General features: G+C 44.6%; 1 protein-coding gene across 1 annotated transcript in view; it reads left to right on the forward strand.

Moving 5' to 3' along the window:
- RASL12 (RAS like family 12) overlaps positions 1-22,939 on the forward strand; it is a 47,476-nt gene that overhangs the window by 21,035 nt on the left and 3,502 nt on the right. Inside the window, exons 3-5 of the mRNA XM_068274990.1 lie at positions 3,708-3,764; positions 13,778-13,851; positions 18,713-18,903. Of these exons, the coding sequence (XP_068131091.1) occupies positions 3,708-3,764; positions 13,778-13,851; positions 18,713-18,903 (322 nt within the window). The remainder of the gene's footprint in view (positions 1-3,707; positions 3,765-13,777; positions 13,852-18,712; positions 18,904-22,939) is intronic.

Consider the following 22,939-nt stretch of genomic DNA (forward strand, 5'->3'; position numbering starts at 1 on the left):
CGGTGGGAGTCCCCCAAGGCTCGGTCCTTGGCCCCCTACTCTTCTCCCTATACACATCCTCCATTGGCAAGGCTATCTCCTCCATGGGTTTTAACTATCATCTCATCTGTATGTAGATGACACCCAGATCTACCTCCACACCCCTGACATATCCACCACTACCATGGACAAGGTCTCCTCCTGCCTATCAGCCATCTCCTCCTGGTCCTGGATGTCCGCTAGGTTCCTGAAACTAAATCTAGACAAAACGGAATTTATGATCTTCCCACCCCGGCCATCGATGAACCTCCCAGATGTGCATGTCACTGCCACACTACCATTCGCCCTCCTTGAATCCCTCCACTGGCTTCCTATCCAGTCTAGAATAAGATTCAAGATACCGTGTCTGACCTACAAATCTGTCCACAAAACCTGTCTAACCTACATTTCTGATCTTACTCAGAGGTACACACCTAGCCGTTCACTCTGTTCTTCCAATGAACTTTGCCTGACTGCCCCCCGCATCACCCAGTCCCATGCATACCTCGAGGACTTCTCAAGAGCTGCTCCTACACTATGAAACTCCCTACCTCCACCCATTAGGGCAGCCCCCTCCTTCAACATCTTCAAGAAGGCCCTCAAAACTCACCTTTTCACTCTGGCCTACTACCCCTCACAAGTGCTCTAAACCCACAGCTGAACTCTGGTCCCCTACCTTTCGTGTCCCTACCTCTCCCTCTAGATTGTAAGCCTTTGGGCAAGGTCCTGCTCCTTTTGTGTCCTACCTGATCCAGCACCTCCATTACTGTGAACCCATGCTATGCATTTGAGTGAACCTAACTTGCCTAATCTCCATGCTCCCATCTAGTGACTGACTAAGCATTACCTGGTACTCATACTGTGCTGCATGATCTGGTCTTTCTTGTATTCATGTATTGTCATATTACTGTATGTCACCCCTAAATATTGTCTGTAACCTAAACTAATGTCCAGCGCTGCGTAATATGTTGGCGCTTTATAAATACAATAAATAAATAATACTACACTGCATGCTCAGGATGTCAACACAGAGTCACTTGCATCAATCAGAAGAGAAGAGAAAAATCCGGCACAGCAGTGGATAAAAATTACCATTTAATCGTTCCCAGACTGTGTTCACAAGCGTGCATTCAGCGAGGCAATTCAAAAGGAACAATACAGTTCTACCATTAAGTGAGACGGATGGTAGCGGGTGCAGGGTGTGATTCAGGCAGCCTGCCGTTTCGCAGTTTGTTCCTTTTGAATTGCCTTGCTGAATGCACGCTTGTGAACACAGTCTGGGAACGACTGTGTTAAATGCATAAGTAGATAGTATGCAACCTTGTTGTACTCCTTTACCAACTGTGAACCAGTCTGTTATTCCATGCTCAGTTCTAACTGTTGCTTCAGCTCCTCGCTATTCTACAAATACCATTTCAGCTGCAACCTCTGTTCCGAAAACAACCTTCTGCTTTTTCCCCCTAGACCTAGAGTAACCTCCTCTAGTCATACAGAACTTCTTAAGAGCCTCTCCCCGCCTCTGGAATTACTTCCAAACTACATCTGTCACTCTCTAAATCTTGAAACCTTAAAATGTACCTTTCAGACAAGTATACAATCTACCCTAGGACATTCAACCATGAGCCTCTGATGAAGCTGTGCTGCTTTCTGAATAAAGTCTAAAAACACAGCACCCTGGATGGAAACCTCATTGTTTCTTCCATATTGCTTTAGATTGTAAACTCACAAGGGTAGGGCTGTCTCCTTTTTGTGACCTGGAAGTTGCTACACATTATGTTAATTAATATGCGTTTGTCACTATAACAATTATATTGTCTACCACTTTTGTATTATGTACCAATGTGTGTATGTCTGTTTCTTACTCTATACAGCATCACAGAAGATAATGGTGCCCTATATATCATTAATAATTGCATAGCATTAAAGTAAGGGCTTTTCATACGGGAAGCTGGAGATGATGTATTTACCACTTGTCAGCTGCTCTCTTGCACCAGCTAGGTGCTTGTTAGTGCTCAGTAACGGCGGTAGACAGGTAGCCCCCCCCCCCCCACCATGGAGTCACATCTCCGCAGCTGTTGGCAGATGTAACATGTCGTGGTTCTCTGTAGCTGGTTCACACCACCATGTGTCAATACCTGACATTCGGCTGCATTTTAATTGCACCCAAATGTTGCCCGTGGGAGGCAGACAGGCAGGAAGCTGAACTGCCCGACAAGTGCAAGGTTCAGCCTTCCGTTTAAAACAGGGCTAGTTGATTTTACTTTGCTTCTGCATCTTTGTAGGCTTGGAAGATGTAGCACAATACTAAACTCATTTATTTAAATAGTAAGAGTGCATTTTTTACAGTTTAAAGTGCACCTGAACTCTTGCACAGGACAGAAAGAAAACATAGATAAATGCACCCTGTATGTATTCAGATAGTTTAGCCTGTCTAATCCTCCTCATGTGTGCCTAATAACCACTGTAATTTGATCTCATGGCTGTGTCAGTGGACTGCCTCCGCAGAGCAGCTATTTTTTAAACACAGGATGTTAACTCTGTCTGCTTCCATGAAAGCAGGAAGTAGACACACTGCAGATTTATTGCAGGATTTGTATCAGCTGTAACACAGAAATGTTTTGTCTTTAAAGGTTATTATGCTGTTGCTTATCTTTTAAAGCAGAGAGGAAGTTCTGAGTCCAGGTCCGCTTTAACAGTAGCATGAAGAACTTGTTTAGGACTCTGCTATAGCTGTGAAGGGTATTATCACGCTGAATGAGGATATTGTGTCTGCTACATTCTGGGTACAATACTTAATAGTGCAGATGCTTAGTAATGCATCTGGAGTGAAGGAACCCAAATTCTCTCATCACTGGTAATACTGCTTGTGACAGTGGCATCTGTCAAAGATGGAATTTGCTTTATGGGAATTATTATTTCTTACTTCCTGCCATGTCTTTGGGACAGAGAGTGAGGGGATATCCCAGAATATGATTGTCACCTGGCAGAACTTTAAAGGAATACTGAGATGACATGTGACATGATGAGATAGACATGGGTATGTACAGTGCCAAGCAAGCAAATAAATATGCTGTGTTCCTTTTTTTTTCTTTCTCTGCCTTAACCTCTTCAAGACTGCGGTGTTAAACCTCTTAGTGACCAGGCTATTTTTTTTACAAATAATTCAGCTTTAAGGGCTCGCTGCAGGGCCGCACAATTCAGCACAAAAGTTATCCCCCCCCCCCTTTTTTTTGCCCACCAACAGAGTTCTCTAATGGTGGGCTATAATTTCTCCCAGGATGTTTATTTTTTTATATACAAATATTTATTTCTTTTTTTTTTTTTTTAATAAATAAATGTATTTTTTTCTGGCACAAAAATGGCTTCTGAGAGCAGGAAAGAGATAAGAGGGGTCAATAGTTCATAGATTTTAGTTCTGGCATACGTTAATGATTGCGTCATTGAGCAGAGACAAAGAAACAGTAAAAGCTTAAAAAGTAGATTTAAAAATAAAATAAAACTGTGGGATATAAAAAAGAAGAAGTAATTTTTAGGAACAGGAGGATAGATACAACTGTTTATCTCATCGGTTTATTTTCACATTGAGTTTCCTTTAAGCTCGTCCTTACTTGTCCCCCCCAAAAAAGCAAAATAAAAAATGTACTTGATAGGCAATATAAATAAATATGATGTGTTGTTTATTTTTCCAGCACTGACTGTGAAGTTTCTGACCAGAAGATTCATTAGTGAATATGACCCTTATCTTGGTGAGTATTCTCTTACAGACCCCACCACCTATAACCTAATGATGATCTAACACACAGGTGTCGAACTCCAGGCCTGGAGGGCCAGATCCATGTCAGTGTTTAGGATGGACAGAGAAAGAGAGGAATGTGTTCTACCTGATGGACCACACCTTTCCTGATTCAGATCCATCAATTCATTTGAGCTGTGCCAAAAATGTGTGTGGACCTCGGCCCTCAAAGGACCGGTTTGACATACCTGATCTAACATATACCAATCAATCACCTGTAACTCATTGCTACCAGAACTTATTTACTAGTGAATGGGGTGTAACATACACAACCTGGGCGCCCCAACAAAATTCAGCCGCAAGTTCCCCCCAGGAGTTTCCCGAACACCTCTTCTACCCCCCACCTGTGATCATTCACAGCATCGGCAGCTGCAGCGGAGCATATACTTTACCTAATTCCGGCAGGACAGGACCTCACTACTCCAGACTAGGCTTAATAGGGCCCCCCTGCAAAAATGATATCATGGAGCTCCCTTTCTTCCCGAACTTCATGCGGGTCACGTGATTAGGAGCTGGCGAATGGCAGCAGAGAGTGTTCTGCTATGAAGCCGCCACTGGAAGCAGGGAAAAAAATACACACGCACCTGCACACATTTTTTATGAGCAGGGGCGTAGCAATAGAGGTTGCAGAGGTAGCCACCGCATCGGGCCCTTGGGCCAGAGGGGCCCCGAAGGGCCCTCCTTCGACAACAGTATTAGCTCTCTATTGGTCCTGTGCTCATAATAATCGCTTGTATAGATACTTTGAATAGTGTTAATTATTAATAAACTGTTCCCCATGTACTTCTTGCACCTATGACACTGTAGTTACCATTGGCAGGTTTTGGTGCGCCGTATCAATTGTTATGTATAGAGTGCTTGGGGGCCCCCATTGTAAAACTTGCATCGGGGCCCACAGCTCCTTAGCTACGCCACTGTTTATGAGGTTTTTATCAGTGAATGGGGAGGTTTCTTTGTTAATTGGCTGCGCTTGCGGTTGGGGAGAGGAAGGTGGAGCGGCTTCCAAAGCAGGGGTGATTGCTATGCCCATGTGGAGAAGCATGTGATTTGCGTGATCAGCTGATAGATTTGCAAAGCTCTGATTTGCTGTGCTTTAGCACATGATCATGACTAGCAAATCAGAGACTTACATATCTATCACCTGACCAAACTAATCACATGCTTCTCCATGAGTTCTCCTAAACGCGACCATCACTAGTGAAGAGGTCCTGTCCTGCCGGATTTAATTAGGTAAATTGGTGAGGTGGGAGCGAGCGCACACAAGCAGCTGCCACTGCCCTTGGCCCTCCTGCGATGTCGGGGCTCGCAGGGACTTTTGCTATGTTAGTGCTAGTGATACTCCCTGTACTAAATCCATTAATAATGCTACAGGAGTAGCAAGACCTTCCTCCCATTCCAGCTCCACCAAATAATGCTTTGCAGAAGCTACTCATATATTCCTATCAAGTCTTTGGGAGATTTGGGTTATGCACATGCAGTGTATTTGTTCTTCCCCTGCATGGGGCCCCCTTTGTCCCTGAACCCCACGGGATCTGGAGCCGGTGAATGGCAGCAGAGAGTGTTCTACTGAGAAGCAGCCTCTGCAAGCAGGTAAAAAACTACACATACCCCTGCACACGGTTTTTGCGAGTGAACGGGGAGGTTTCTTTGCTAATTGGCTACACTTGTGGATGGGGAGAGGGTAGAGGAGGGCCCCCCTGTAATGGCAGGGGTCACAGGGGTGATTGCTACGCCCATGACTCCAGCACAATGCTCCTGCTTCCTTCCATATAAAATATATACAAACATACAAACAAAAACACAAAATTGCTCTCATGTCCAAAATATACTGTAATGTTTTTGTTATTATATATTTTTGCTATAGCATGTTACAGTGTTGTATGAATAGTTGTAAGTTGTTTAAAGCACATTAAAAACAACCCAAAACCACATTGTTTATATTGTATATCCAAATCCAGAGTTGCCTGAAAGTAAATACTTTATCCAAACATTCCAGTATGTTTAACACAACTCGACTTAGAAACAAATTCAACTTACAAACAACCTCCGCAATGTTACACTGTGAAACCAAAGTACTTAGAGGAACTGTAGTGAAAATAACATAATTAATAAAATTGCTTATTTTTTATAATATTTATTTATAGATTATTTAGTCAGTATTTGCCCTTTGTAAAATTATCCTCTCCCTAAACTTCCTCTTTATCATGTGCCATGTGCATTACAGGGGGTATGTTAGTTAGCCTCAAGAAGCTTTGACGTGTCACTTTAACGTGTCACAGTCAACCAGCAGTCTTAACCAACCAGCACAAAGCATTGGCAGTACTCATAGCAGTGAAGGCCAACTTCTTAGGCTGTTTGTGGGCTCTGCTGTGTTTAAAGACTGGGTTCTACACCTTCCCCAAGGCTAACATACTTTCAATTACGGTATTTTCATGTTTAATACAGAGTTCAAGGTCTATATACAGTGTGGGTTATAGTACTGTATTGGTTAGGCCTATTTTTAACATTGAGCCTCAAGCAACCAGAAAACACACTTATCTGGCATCAGCCGATCCCCGTCAACAGAGACTCTACTGTAATACAATGACTCTGCCTGGCTGGTCAAACATCAATGCTCTTAACCTCCTTGGCGTTAACCCCGAACGTAGTTCGGGGTAAGCCGCCGGGGGGTGCCGCTCAGGCCCTGTTGGGCCGATTTGTTTAATTTTTTTTTTGCTGGACGCAGCTAGCACTTTGCTAGCTGCGCCAGCACACTGATCGCCGCACGCCCCCCCCCCCCCCAGACCCCGTGCGCTGCCTGGCCAATCAGTGGCAGGCAGCGCCGAGGGGTGGCCCGGGACTCCCAATGACGTCCCGACGTCAGTGACGTCATCCCGCCCCGTCGCCATGGCGACGGGGGAAGCCCTCCAGGAAATCCCGTTCTTTGAACGTGATTTCCTGATCGGAGATCGCCGAAGGCGATCGAAGAGGGCGGGGGGATGCCGCTGAGCAGCGGCTATCATGTAGCGAGCCCTGGGCTCGCTACATGATATAGGAAAAAATTTTTTTTAAAAAAACTGCTGCGCTCCCTCCTGGCAGATTTTTTTATACCGCCAGGAGGGTTAATAATCTATTTTACATAAAGACCTTAGGCCGGTTTCACACTGCTAACCGGCATTTTTAGGGCGGTATGGTACCAGGTGCTTTAATACGCAGTAATCCCTGTTTGGCAGCAGGCCATGTAGGAAGTGAGACTCTCTAGCACTCACTTCCTGTGGCTGAAAAGACAAAGTGAGCCAAAGTGTATTGCTGAAATATGCTTCCCCACATGCGGCCGCGAGAATTTTTTTAAAAGTACGCGTCGCCACATGACTTCTGGTCTGCCACATATCGCCGCGTGAATCAATGGTAATGTAGGTATGTACTTGCATCGAGGTTGCAGCAATTACGTCACATCCATGGCATCGGTGGCAAAGGCCACATAGACGTTCAATGGCGTAGCGTTGGCATGTGGCAAAATCAGGCCAATGCAGCATGCCAGTGTGAAAGTGCCCTCAATGTTTCTCTTCCAACTTCATTTCACACCTCTAGATTTGGGGCCAGAATTAATTACATCGAAAAACAATTACAAGGCCATAAATGTCAAACTTTGTACATTCTAGGAGCTTCCACCCTGATACACCCCACTAAGGTTGCCCCTTTACAGCTCTGAGCCACATTAACATGGCATCTCCTCCATCCAGGTTATAATTTGGAAAATGTGTTATATTTAGACGGAGATCAATGCCAGAGATATTAAGAGTGTTTGTAGACAAGAGGAGAGTTATCTGGACTCTGTCATGTGGGAATAATTGTCTTCATTAATGTGACAAGATGCAGGACTTGCTCAGGATCCATGGCTGATTAATGGAAGAGATTAAATAGATATGAATCTTTTTCTGATGCTTACTAAAAGTTCCAAGTGCCCCGACAGGCTGTGAAGTAAATGTTTTCACTCAGCATTTGTTGCATGTGCTTCTCCAAGGAAATGTAATTCATTTTTGTCAGGGCATTTGAATTCAGTCCAGGACATTCATTTTCATTTAAATGGATTAGCAGTTTCCCAGGTAACATCTGTCTTTCTTTCCATCTGTCTTTTGAAGTATGTTATAGGCATAGTCTCCATCTGCAAATATTTCTTATGTTCATGAGACTTGACTTGTGCTCTTGTGCTCTTCTACTTTTCTGGAATATTATTCCCCAAGCCAACAAGCACTCACCAAGCCTACAGGTCACAACCTGGGTGAAGATAAAGAGATGCAGGGTACCTCATTAGCTAATGGTGCACCGCATGGATCGTGTGTGGTGGTGGGGCCAGGTAAATGTTAGGACCACTCATGCAGGGAGTAGGAATGTGGTCCTTGGGGGAGGTTGGTGGAGGTAATATGCCCAAAGTTGGGAGTGTCATCTGAAACATACTTGCTGAAGTTTCAATGCCCCAAAAGTATGTTGCCACTGTCACCCCTCTTACCCCAACATTCACCCGCCAACAACTGCATATTGTTTATACCAGCTCTCCGATAAGTTTCTCTTCCTTCTGTTATCCCTGTATTTTACACAGTATGTTCCCAGCTTTCTAGTGCTCAGTGACCACTGATAGATACAGGTATCAACTGTGACCACTGACACAGACTGGATATGACATTGTCACTGCTGGCTATCGTTGGAAGGGCAAGGACAGCACCACTTGTGACTACTGGCAGACTAGGGGTCACTGGTCATATCTGGCAGACTGGAGGACCACTTGTGACTGCTGGCTCAGATCGCAAAACCACCTGTTATTTCTAGGAAGATGGGGGTAGGGGGGTTCCAACCGATCCCTCAGTTGTAGTAGAATCATATCCCTCACCTAAGAGGAATTGCCCTGAGGGAAGGGCAAAGTAGAATAAAAAGGCTCCAGAGGCAACCTGGTAAAAAGCATGCCACCATAGACAGCAATGTAAAAAGCCATATTTAGTGGCAATACACAGAAACGTGGGCATCTAGAGGTGCCCAATAAAATGGCAACCATCAGGGCTGAAGCCGTAATTTGCATAGCGGATAGCCCTGGCACCCGCTATTTTATTGGGTGCCCAAATTCCGTGTATTGCCACTAATCACTGCTTTGCGGCAGGTAGGAATCAGTAGAGGGCGGGTTCTATGTGAGAGTAGGGTTATGTTAGGTTATAGTAAAATATCAGTAAAGATTACCAACATTTTACTATGAGAATTAAGTAGTAGAATATCAGAAAAACCTTACAGATATTTGTAGACTCCACTGCTCAACTGAATATGTATCATATCAAAATGTCAGCTAATTTTATTAATAGACCACATTCCAAATATAATACCAAAAAGCCAGATCTGTCCATCACTTTAAGACTACTTTAACACTCGCTCGCTCCTGCAATCATACTTTTCATTTGTGGATTGCCAAAAGCTGGGAAAACTGACAGAACAGGATGCAAACATACACCAGAGACACACATACACACACACACACACACACACTACACCCATATACCAGAGAAGAGAGAGAGACACACACACACACACACACACACAGTACATAGACACATTAGAGACATACACACACACACACACTACACACACACACACACACACATACACACACACACACACACACTACACCCATATACCAGAGAAGAGAGAGAGACACACACACACACACACACACAGTACATAGACACATTAGAGACATACACACACACGCACACTACACACACACACACACACACACACATACACACACACACACACACACTACACCCATATACCAGAGAAGAGAGAGAGACACACACACACACACACACACACACACAGTACATAGACACATTAGAGACATACACACACACGCACACCAGATACAGAGACAAACACACTACACACACACACACACACACACACACACACACACACACACACACACACACACACACACACACCAGATACAGAGACAAACACACTACACACACACACACACACGCACACACACACCCATAGCTCCCAACTGTCCCTTTGGGAGCCATGTCCCTCTGTCCCTCGTTCTTTCTCATTTTTCCCTCTTTCAGGACTGATGTACAGATCTGTGTAAATATATGTATTTTTCTACTGAAAAATGTGTTTAATTGACTCTAAACTTTATTCCCATCCTTTAAATTGATATATTTCTTATTTTCATGTGTTAATTATGAAGGAAAATGAACCAGGATAGAAAGGACCGGTGTGGTTTGAATTCTAAAATTTTTCTTAGGAAATCTTTATGGAACGTGTGACTAGGGGCGTGATTAGGGGTGTGGCAGGGGTGTGGTTTAAGTGTCCCTCTTTCTTAACTCAAAAAGTTGGGAGGTATGCACACACACACACACACGCACGCACGCACGCGCGCACACACACACACACACACACACCAGGGAGGTCTTAGGGTTAGGCACCACCAGGGGGGTGCTTAGGGTTAGGCACCAACAGGGGGGTGGTTAGGATTAGGCACCAACCAGGGGGGTGGTTAGGGTTAGGCACCTTCAGGGGGGTGGTTAGGGTTAGGCACCACCAGGGGGGTGATTAGGGTTAGGCACCACCAGGAGGTGGTTAGGCACTTCTAGGGGGGTGGTTAGGGTTAGGCACCTCCAGGGGGATCTTAGGGTTAGGCACCAGCAGCGGGGGTCTAGGGGTTAGGGATAGGTACAGAGAGGGTTCTGTGTGTCAACGCTAATTTTCAATAAAATAAACAGAGCTAAAGAACGATAAGGCTTTAACGTTAATAGAGATAAGCGACAAACGGATTAACGGCAACACCGTGCGCCATTATTCGCAGGCGCCATTTTCAGATGGATCCCAACACACACACACACACACACACACACACACACACACACACACACACACACACGGCTCACACGGCACACACACACACACGGCGCACACACACACACACACACACACACACACACACACACACACACACACACACACACACACCGTTAAACATAGGATTGATTCAGAAATGCTCTTGGAGTTCTGTGTACTGTGCTGTGAGAGTGCAATTGGGATGTGAATGTAACAAGGTATGATCAAAGCAAAGCTGTAAGTACAGTAAGAAAAACCCAAAAAGGAACAATAATGTGCTGAGACGTACTGTAATGTACACTCAGAAGGGTCATTTCACATGCCAAAGTGGCATAAAAAAGTACTTTAACTGGTCAAGAAAGAGGATGTCTGGCACTGCTTAAAGCGGAATATAACCCTGCATTTCAACTTTGCTCTAAAACATTATTTACAGCATATTATATGCAAAAAGCATTTTTTTTTTTAGTAGACCAGCATTGGAAGGGTTAAACACAGAGGTTTTAAGTTCCGTGCAGACGTTCAGATTCTATTTAGTTAGATGTATCTATTGATAAACAGTTACACACTCTTTGGCTGTCCTCCAAGCTCCTTCTCAGTGAGAGAGGTGAGTGACAAATCAATAAACACTTAGATACTTATTTGTAAACAAAAAGTATCTAACTGAAGTTCGGATGCGTCTGCAAAAATCTCCAGGGACTTTGAGGGCCCATTCACACTAGAAATCGCTAAACGCTAACGCAAAACGCCGAGCGTTTTTCTGGCGTTTTTTCCTAGCGATTTTTCACTGTATAGAGAGCGTTTTTCCAGCTATTAGCGTTTTGCGATTTCTAGTTCAATTAAATACTTGTATTGAAACGCTAATCGCTCCAGAATCGCTCAGAAAACACTGCATGCAACGCGTTTGCGTTTCAGCAAATCGCTAAACGCTTAGATGAGAACACTTCCATACACTTTCATTGTGCACACGTTTTTCAAATCGCTAGCGATTTTCAGCAAAGCTGAAATCGCTCTGAAGACGCACGACGCACTCTGAAGACTCTGAAGACGCACGAGTGTGAATGGGCCCTAAAGCCCTGTGTAACCCTTCCAATGCTGGTCTAGTAAAAAAAAAAATGCTGGTTGCATATAATATACTGTAAATAATGTTTTAGAGCAAAGTTGAAATGCAGGGTTATATTCCGCTTTAAGGCCTTATTCAAGTTTCCAGTACAAAGTGCATACATACGCATAAATACCTGTTAGGCAATAGACAATTGAGCGGTGGGTCCAGGACACACCTTATACCTGACAGCTGTTGGATTTTTCATTGGAGTTCCAACATAGCGAAACGGCTGTTAGGCATAAGGTGCCAGACATCCATTTTTCTTAACCAGACACTGACTGTGCAGTCCGGTTCAGAACACGCTGTGGATTACACCACATGTCACATGTAGTTTAAACTAAGGGAGCCCCCAATGGTAGTGCTGGTATTTGCTTTTTCATATTGCAAGAAATACGTTAACCTTTTAATACAGTATTTTTGATTTTTTTCTCTCAACTAACCTATTATACCCAAATCAAAATGAGCCAATATTTATTCAGCAATGTATGCTCTATCTAAAAATATGATATATAATGATATATATGTAGCACATATACAGGTGAAACTCGAAAAATTAGAATATCGTGTAAAACTCCATATAATTCAGTAATTCAGCTTAAAAGGTGAAACTAATATGTGAAATAGACTCACCACATGCAAAGCGAGATATTTCAAGCCTTTGTAATCATTTTGATGATTATGGCTTACAGCTTATGAAGACCCCAAAATCAAAATCTCAGACCAGAATAAAGGCACAAAGTGTCAGACTCTCCAATCAGATAATTAAACCAAAACACCTGCAAAGAGTTCCTGAGCCTTTCAATGGTCTCTCAGTCTGGTTCAGTAGAATCACAATCATGGGAAAGACTGCTGACCTGACAGTTGTGCAGAAGACCATCATTGACCCCCCTCCATAAGGAGAGAAAACCTCAAAAGGTAATTGCAAAAGAAGGTGGATGTTCCCTGAGTGCTGTATCAAAGCGCATTAATAGAAAGTTATGCGGAAGGGAAAAGTGTTGAAAAAAAGGTGCATAAGCAGCACAGCAGGGATGAGCCTGGAGAGGATTTCAGGAAAAGGCCATTCAAAAGTGTGGGAAAGTGAAGATGCACTTCAATCGGCAGAGGTCTAATGCTGGGAATACACAATTAAATTTATCAGCAGATTTACTGTCCGATCAATTTTCCGATCGTTTTTTCTGACCGATTTCCATTCACTTCTATGAGAAATCGATCTGAAAACCGATCGAAAATCAGATTGGACCTGTCGGAAATTATCTATTGAATCATTTATCTGCCAAAAAAATCTCATGGTGTATTCCCAGCATTACACAATTCGTTCTTGAAAAAAAGCTCATACAACTGGTTCCCTTCGAGGAAGTTAAAAGTAGAATAACTTCATGATACAGGAAAGGCTAGCAGGGATACTCCTTGACAGACTACCTAAGGTCGACAGGATGTGGCAGCCATGGAGAGACTATCTGACTATAACAGGGAGAGCTTAATAACTTCTGAGAAGGGGTGGACCCCCGACTCTAGGGGCGTGTGGTCGAAGCCTTCATGTCTGGGTCCTCTTATTCTTCTCCTCCTTCTTCTCTTTCCCTCTTCTTTTCTTCTTCTCCTTCTCTTTCCTTTCTTTTCCTAACTCTTTGGGGTATGGGGTGTGGGACTCTGGTTGGGTGGGGGGTGGGTTCTAGGGGAAGGGATTGGTCTGGGGCAAGGGATAGGGTTCACATACTCTAGGGGGGCTTGGGCGCTCTGGTTAGAGACACCCTGTTGGTCTTATAATGGAGTAGCTATTGGCTCTTCCACATTGAAGTTGAGACTGTTCTACATGCCATCATCAGCCTTTGTGTAAAATGTTGTGCAAATTTTGTTATTACTGTCATACAGTCCAGTTCTGGGTGAACGTTGATCCCTTACTGGTGTTGTAAATTTATCTTTGAAATTTTTCAATAAAATATTTGAAATAGAAAAAAAAGCTAATACAGTACAAGCTATTTTACATTTGCTTTATTCTGCAGAGGACACGTACACCACAGAAGAACTTGTAGATCAGCAGCTGGTTCTTGTGAGAATAATGGACACAGCTGATCAGGTGAGTAAAGCCTAAGGACGGATGAAGGGGCGGGGTAGATGGAGGGATACATCTTTTATACTGGGGAGCTCATTTAGTTACCTACATGGGGGGCTACCTTTACTGGGTGCTACATCTGGCTACCTATACTGGGGTCACATCTGGATACCTATACTGGGGTCACATCTGGATACCTATACTGGGGGCTACCTCTGGCTACCTATACTGGGGGCTACATCTGGCTACCTATACTGGGGTCACATCTGGCTACCTATACTGGGGTCACATCTGGCTACCTATACTGGGGGCTACCTCTGGCTACCTATACTGGGGGCTACCTCTGGCTATCTATACTGGGGGACTACCTCTAGCTACCTATACTGGGGGCTACATCTGGCTACCTATACTGGGTGCTACCTTAAGCTACCTATACTGGGGGCTACCTCTGGCTACCTATACTGAGGACTACCTCTAGCTACCTATACTGGGGGGCTACCTCTGACTACCTATACTGGGGGCTACCTCTAGCTACCTATACTGGGGGGCTACCTCTGACTACCTATACTGGGGGCTACTTCTAGATAACTATACTGGGGGCTACCTCTGGCTACCTATACTGGGGGCTACATCTGGCTACCTATACTGGGGTCACATCTGGCTACCTATACTGGGGTCACATCTGGCTACCTATACTGGGGGCTACCTCTGGCTACCTATACTGGGGGCTACCTCTGGCTATCTATACTGGGGGACTACCTCTAGCTACCTATACTGGGGGGCATCTGGCTACCTATACTGGGTGCTACCTTAAGCTACCTATACTGGGGGCTACCTCTGGCTACCTATACTGAGGACTACCTCTAGCTACCTATACTGGGGGGCTACCTCTGACTACCTATACTGGGGGCTACCTCTAGCTACCTATACTGGGGGGCTACCTCTGACTACCTATACTGGGGGCTACTTCTAGATAACTATACTGGGGGATACCTCTGGTTACCTATACTGGGGGGGGTCACATCTGGCTACCTATGCTGGGGGTCTACATCTGGCTACCTATACTGGTTGGCTACCTCTGGCTACCTATACTGGGGGACTGGGTCACATCTAGATACCTATGCTGGGGAGCTACCTCTGGCTACCTATACTGGGGGCTACCTCTGGTTACCTATACTGGGGGATCACATCTGGCTACCTATGCTGGGGGTCTACCTCTGGCTACCTATACTGGTTGGCTACCTCTGGCTACCTATACTGGGAGGCTACATTTGGATACCTATGCTGGGGAGCTACCTCTGGCTACCTATACTGGGGGCTAACTCTGGCTACCTATACTGGGGGCTACCTCTGGCTACCTACACTGAGTTGCTACCTCTAGCTACCTATACTGGAGGTCACATTTAGCTACAGTACTTCTTATGGGGAAGGGGGTCTACATCTTGCTACCTAGTTCTGGGTGTTACCTCTGCTTATTTAAACTGGGGGCCACATCTGGCCACCTACGTAATACTAGTGGCACCGCTGCTTATCGCATCACAACAGTGTTTCCGAGTCCGTGGAAGGGGAATCTATTTAGCTTAGAAACTGCCCAGTCCTCAAGTATTCTAAATTAGTGAGAAATATTATTATACATGAAAAATAAGATAAACTGGATGAAAGGGAGAGTTAATTCTGCTCTCACCTTTAGCTATAAAGTATATGCAGCTTTGTTGGGCACAAACAACCTGGCATGTGGTGCGTTCTGTTCAGGGTGTGGAACAGAACGCTCCAGTACCGGACAATGCATCTTTTGATCTCAGTCTTGTCAGATTGAGAGGGCCCTTTGAAGTGAGTTAAAAAGGTTTAAGATCTCTCGGCATTAGCAGAAAATGTACAAGTCAGTCAGAGCATGAACTCTGCTATCTTTATTCAAACCCACTGACCTTGGCTGTGGACTCTGTGACCAGATGTGACCAGAAAATGTATCACTAGTTCCAGCAACGAGACTCCCTCTGACACTGAATCACTTATCTCATTCTGCACACATTCACTGCTTTGTGTGAAATAGCCGGTAACACACAGAATAGAAACAGGATTCAAATTTACACTGTTACATCAATTAGTCATTATTTCTGACTAGATGCTATAGGTTACTGAGGCTGTATTTACACTAATAGGCCACGGATCCACTACAGGTGCTTTGCGGGATTGCAAAGCACCCGTACGTTTCTAGATTGCGGAATTTTCGAAATTGGCGTGTTTTCCCAGAACAATAGCGTTTTGGTTCCTTTAGCCACTGATATAGTTGCTCCGGGTTCACGACCAGACTACTGCAAGCAGCACTGCTTGTGGGACCACCCCCATCAGGATCCAATGGCAAAGCACTTTGCACTGGTGATAAGCCATGTAAATCAATGGGCGTTTTCAGATTCAATGCGTTTCCATGTTCATGTTTAGAAAATTAAAAAATGATGCATATTTTTAGGACACTACTGTCCTATATAATGTATTGTAATGTGGCTAGAAATGTCTATGTATTTATGTATACGACTGTGTACTATGCACAGAATAACACGTCTAGACGAGATCTAATTAACATGTATAAACACATTAGAGGGCAATATAAAAGCTTGGCGGATGAGCTTTTTGTCCCTAGGGTGTGCAAAGGACTAGGGGACATGATCTGCACATGGAGGAAAAGTTTTAGCCATTTATTTAGGAAAGGGATCTTTACAGTAAGAGTGATTAAAATGTGGAATGTACAGTGGTTTGCAAAAGTATTCGGCCCCCTTAAAGTTTTCCACATTTTGTCATATTACTGTCACACAAACAGGAATCATGAATTTTCTTCCAAGATTGCCCTATATTTGGCTCCACCCATCTTCCCATCAAATCTGACCAGCCTCCATGTCCGTGCTGAAGAGAAGCACCCCCCAAGCATGATGCTGCCACCACCATATTTGACAGTGGGGATGGTGTGTTCAGAGTGATGTGTAGTGTTATTTTTGCGCCACACATAGCGTTTTGCATTTTGGCCAAAAAGTTCCATTTTGGTCTCATCTGACCAGAGCACCTTCTTCCACATGTTTGCTGTGTCCCCTACATGGCTTATGACAAACTGCAAACGGGACTTCTTATGCTTTTCTGTTAACAATGGCTTTCTTCTTGCCACTCTTCCATAAAGGCCAACTTTGTGCGGTGCACGACTAATAGTTGTCCTATGGACAGATTCCCCCACCAGAGCTGTAGATCTCTGCAGCTCGTCCAGAGTCACCATGGGCCTCTTGACTACATTTCTGATCAGCGCTCTCCTTGTTCGGCCTGTGAGTTTAGGTGGACGGCCTTGTCTTGGTAGGTTTACAGTTGTGCCATACTCCTCCCATTTCTGAATGATCGCTTGAACAGTACTCCGTGGGATGTTCAAGGCTTTGAAAATCTTTTTGTAGCCTAAGCCTGCTTAACATTTCTCAATAACTTTATCCCTGACCTGTCTGGTGTTTTCTTTGGACTTCATGGTGTTGTTGCTCCCAATATTCTCTTAGACAACCTCTGTGGCCGTCACAGAGCAGCTGTATTTGTACTGACATTAGATTACACACAGGTGCACTCTATTTAGTCATTAGCACTCATCAGGCAATGTCTATGGGCAACTGACTGCACTCAGACCAAAGGGGGCTGAATAATTACGCACACCCCACTTTGCAGTTTTTTATTTGTAAAAAATGTTTGGAATGATGTATGATTTTCATTCCACTTCTCACGTGTACACCACTTTGTATTGGTCTTTCACGTGGAATTCCAATGAAATTGATTCATGTTTGTGGCAGTAATATGACAAAATGTGGAAAACTTCAAGGGGCTGAATACTTTTGCAAACCACTGTAAGTCAAAGAGATTTGTGAGCATTTTGTAAGTATGGGTAATTCACTTTCTTCCACCAACAATCTGTCTAGCTGACATGATTGTGCAGCTACACACACAGACAAGAGGCCACCTATATAAATATTGAACAGCCATTTCAAAATATAGGAGGGGCCTTCGACATTATTTATCATCATCATACAATGTTCTTTTATTATATTTTATCTGGTTTGCCTAGGCACAACAGGTATACAATTAATAGCTAAAGTTAGCTAATAGTTTAGCTGCTAAACTATTAGCTAAAGTACTGTATTTTTTGGACTATAAGACTCACTTTTTCTCCCCCAAAAGTGGGGGAAAAAAGTCACTGCGTCTTATAGTCCAAATGCAAGGAGTTCCTGACTGGTGAACGACTGCCAATACGAACCTCCAACCCACCGCAATGTCGGGGACCCCTGTACTGTGCCCATGCAGAGGAGGACACAGGGGGACAAACGGAGGACACAGGGAAACACAAAGGGGCATAGAGGAGGACACAAAGGGGCATAGAGGAGGATACAAATGGGCACAGAGGAGGACACAGGGGGACACAAGAGGGCATGAGGTACAAAGGTGGCAAAATCCACACGATACCCCTTCACCATGGATGCACCAGGTTTAGTATAATTCCCCCCCCTGGTTTTTGTCCTTTAAAACTAGGTGCGTCTTATAGTCCGAAAAATATGGTGCTCATAAACTGCCCAGGAAAAAGGTGTTCAGCTGAAGCTCCTTTCATTTCCTATATATATATGAAGACCTAGATAAGGCAGAACCTTCACAAGAAATTCAAATAATGTTCTATTAAAAGTAAAAAATATGTGGCCGAACTGGATCTTTACTTACTGACAGTACATTCTATACATATCACATCCCTCTGCCAGTCTGTGCTGCACTGTTGTTGTATTGAAACTTTTTAATTGTACTTGCCTATCAATGTTTCTGTAGTATTATTCTCAATGCCATGCATCCTTCCATATTAAATATTCTTTCCCTTCTCCCTTAGGATGGGCCAGTGTGTCCTGAGCGGTACTTGAGCTGGGCGAATGCCTTTATGGTGGTGTACAGCATCGACAACAAGAAGAGCTTTGAAGGCTGCCTTCAATACTTGGAGATAATCTCTCAGTACAACAGAGGAGCCATACATGAGACCCCAGTTTTGCTTATAGGAAACAAGCTGGACATGGAGCGATACAGGTATCAGATTCTTCATCTGTATTGCATTCTTGCTAATATGATATGTGTAGGGCAATGGTACTGATTAGGTAGATCGTGATCTACTGGTAGATCGTGAAGGACTTAATGGTAGACTACAGTTTCCATTCTGTATATACAAATGTGCTCCTAAAATTGTACCGGGTAGATCATTTTGACTTGCTCATTTTTTGCTCATTTTTTAAAGTAGCTCAGAAGCCAAAAAAAGTGTGGGCACCTCGGATGTAGGGCCTCTCCAGAAAAAAACAAAAACAAAGAGTGTGGCACAAAAGTAGATATTTTAAGCATTAGCTTTTTGGAGTACAACTTCTCTTCATCAGATCCTGACCTGGACATACCAACTTCACTTCCAAACCTCCACAAAATATAAGAACACAAATAGCCTATTTTACTAAGGTGAAGGACTGGAAGTGCTCCCATGATTGCCTAAACACTAGGTAAGTAGCAGTGGACACTATAAAGTGTGAGATGCTATACCTGCTGTGCACAGCTCTATGACAATGTGTGGCAAGTGATGTTGCGTTTGACAGCACTGTGTCCATGCATGTTACAAGAGTGGAACTTAAGAGGAAAAGTTTTTTTGGGTTTTTTTTGAATGATATCTTTAAAAAACGATCAAACACACCCTTCCCCCAAGTCCCATAAACCCCCCTTTTTCTCCCTACGATACTAAAATGCCTCACCCCGCTTTTGTAAATTGCCCAGTATTTAGGACAGGTTCATCCCTTACCTTGTGCTAGAGGAGATGGTAGAGATGGGGAAATGACCCCCACACAGGTTCATCCCTTACCTTGTGCTAGAGGAGATGGTAGAGATGGGGAAATGACCCCCACACAGGTGGATGTAAGTCCTTGGAGGAAGCTTAATAATAAGAGGCCCTCAAATGTCCACCCCTTCCCAGGTATATAAGTGATGAGGAGGTCATTTGTGACCCCTTACAGGTTTAAATTAAATAGTTAAATAATAAAAATACTGATTTCTTCTTTATCCTTATTTTTTCTTCTGCATACTTCTATCTTCTTCCATCATTTTTATCTATAAACTTCTTTCTTCTTCTTTGGCCTTCAGGTTCTGCTGTTGTAGCATTATTCTCTTCTAGAATATTGCTTACAGCTGCAACCTGCTGCTAAAATGATCAGAAGCCTGGTTTGGACAAATAGGAAAAGCAAAGGCAGGCAAGTCAACTAAGCTTCCATATGCTCCTTGACCTTGCCGCTCCAGCACTGGCACCCACTAAACATATATCAGACAAGCATAGGCGTCCGCAGAAAAATTTACGGGGGGGGGGGGGGGAGGGAAGGGTGGGGGAAGCTATGCCCCATACGAAAAAGGTGGGGAAAGTTGTGCGATGCCATGTAGCGGGCTTGCCGAAAAATGGGGGTATGCCGAAAAATGGGTGTGGCCATGGACCAGGATGTGGGTGTGGTCACGGGTGGAGCCAAATTTACAGGAACTTAGCAGCAGTGGGACATTAGACTTATGCCTCATACACACGGGTTACAACTGTCGCCGCAACCACGTGGCACGCACATGTTGCGGCGACAAGTCCCCCATGTGTATAACGCGCGCGCCATGAACCGTTGCCTGTCAGAGCTGTTGCCAGGTGATTGGTGTGGCCAATTGCTGGCAACAGCTGTCGCCGCAACTGTCGCTGGTCCGCCGTGTGTATGCGGACTAGCGACAGCAACCCACTCACCATGGACGGAGCTTCCGGCGGGGGGGAAGAACCTTCGGCGACAGCTTCCGCCGCATCTCTGTCCCTCTGTGCGCCGTGTGCATGGCTGCTGCACAGGGACCTGGCGACGAGCTGTCGCCAAGCTGTCGCGCACACGTCCCCGGTGTGCTAGCGACAGGCTACAGCGGTACCCAGTGTGAACCTACCATAAGACTATGGTAGGGATTACATTGTGAGCGCCTCAGACACAGATGCCCACCAGTTTAGGTAGTGACAGTGACCCCCATGTGTATTGACAAGGACCTCCCATGTTTAGTGACAGGGACCCCCCTAGCTTAGGTGATGACAGGTGCCCCCAGTTTTAAGTAGTGACAGGGACCCCACATGTATAGTGACAGGGAACCCCTCAGTTTAGGTGGTGACAGGTGCACCCCAGTTTAGGTGGTGACAGGTGCCCCCCAGTTTTGGTAGTGACAGGTGCCCCCCAGTTTAGGTAGTGACAGGTGCCTCCCAGTTAAGGTAGCGACAGGTGCCCCCCAGTGTAGATAGTGACAGATTCCTCCCCCCCATTTTTAGTGACATTTTTTGCGACAAGTACCCCACTCACTGTCAGTTGTCTTCCTCCCCTGACCGTCCCCGGTGCATTCCAGCAGCCAGCATCAGACCTCAGAATCCGCTGGTGACCAGTGAGTGCGGGCGCACGGTACAAAGGTGGAACCGGAGATAGTAGATATTACAGATGAAACTCGGAAAATTAGAATATTGTGCAAAAGGCTTTCCTCCACCAGTGCCCGCTACCCACCTCCTTCACCATGAATGCCACACAGGTCAGATCTTAAATTCATTTTTGACTGTTGCAAGATTCTTCTATTGAAGCCATGATTGATCTAATAATGATCTAATAAACACTATTAAGCAACGGACCAAAGGTGCACGTTCTTTTTCTTGTGAATATAAATATAACAGATGAAACTCGGAAAATTAGAATATTGTACAAAAGTCCATTTATTTCAGTAATTCAATTTAAAAGGTAAACCAATATATGATATAGACTCCTTACATGCAAAGCGAGATATTTCAAGCCTTAGTTATCATTTTGATGACTATGGCTTACAGCTTATGAGAACCCCAAAATGAAAATCTCAGACCATTAGAATATTGAGATAATGTTCCATAGTCTAGGCCAGGGGTCGGCAACCCGCGGCTCCGGAGCCGCAAGCGGCTCTTTTTCACTTTTGCCGCGGCTCCTAGACTGCGGCTCAGTCGCGGCTCCGGTGCTGCAGGGCTGCCCATTCTGACACTACACCGGTAGTGAGTGTCAGTGGCTGCGGCGCACTTGTTACATGTGCGCGTGTGACGTGTGCTGCCAGCTGGCCGGCAGCCTATCAGAGAGGCCGCCGGACCAGTGCAGGGCTTCGGGCGGCCATTTTCCCGTAGCCCTGCAGTGTAGTGCAGGCAGGACGTGACGTCGGGAAGGAAGGAAGAGGAGCCGAGGGAGTTGCGCGCCACAAGGAGGTCGGGACCGGAGGTCGGGACAGGAGGAGATCGTGACAGGAGTACTTCTGACTAGGTGAGTAAATGGGTTTTTCTTTTCAGATCTGCTGAAGGATTTGTGCATATTGGGGTCCATATCTGCTAACGATTTGTGCATATTGGGGTCATATCTGCATATTGGGGTCATATCTGCTAACGATTTGTGCATATTGGGGTCATATCTGCAAATTGGGGTCATATCTGCTAACGATTTGTGCATATTGGGGTCATAGCTGCTAACGATTTGTGCATATTGGGGTCATATCTGCTAACGATTTGTGCATATTGGGGACATATCTGCTAACGATTTGTGCATATTGGGGACATATCTGCTAACGATTTGTGCGTATTGGGGACATATCTGCTAACGATTTGTGCGTATTGGGGACATATCTGCTAACGATTTGTGCGTATTGGGGACATATCTGCTAACGATTTGTGCGTATTGGGGACATATCTGCTAACGATTTGTGCGTATTGGGGACATATCTGCTAACGATTTGTGCATATTGGGGACATATCTGCTAACGATTTGTGCATATTGGGGACATATCTGCTAACGATTTGTGCGTATTGGGGACATATCTGCTAACGATTTGTGCGTATTGGGGACATATCTGCTAACGATTTGTGCATACTGGGGTCATATCTGCATATTGGGGACATATCTGCTAACGATTTGTGCATATTGGGGTCATATCTGCATATTGGGGTCATATCTGCTAACGATTTGTGCATATTGGGGTCATATGTAACGATTTGTGCATATTGGGGACATATCTGCTAAAGATTTGTGCATATTGGGGACAT

This window comes from Hyperolius riggenbachi, chromosome 3 (genome assembly GCF_040937935.1).
Source record: "Hyperolius riggenbachi isolate aHypRig1 chromosome 3, aHypRig1.pri, whole genome shotgun sequence".
Lineage (NCBI taxonomy): Eukaryota > Metazoa > Chordata > Amphibia > Anura > Hyperoliidae > Hyperolius > Hyperolius riggenbachi.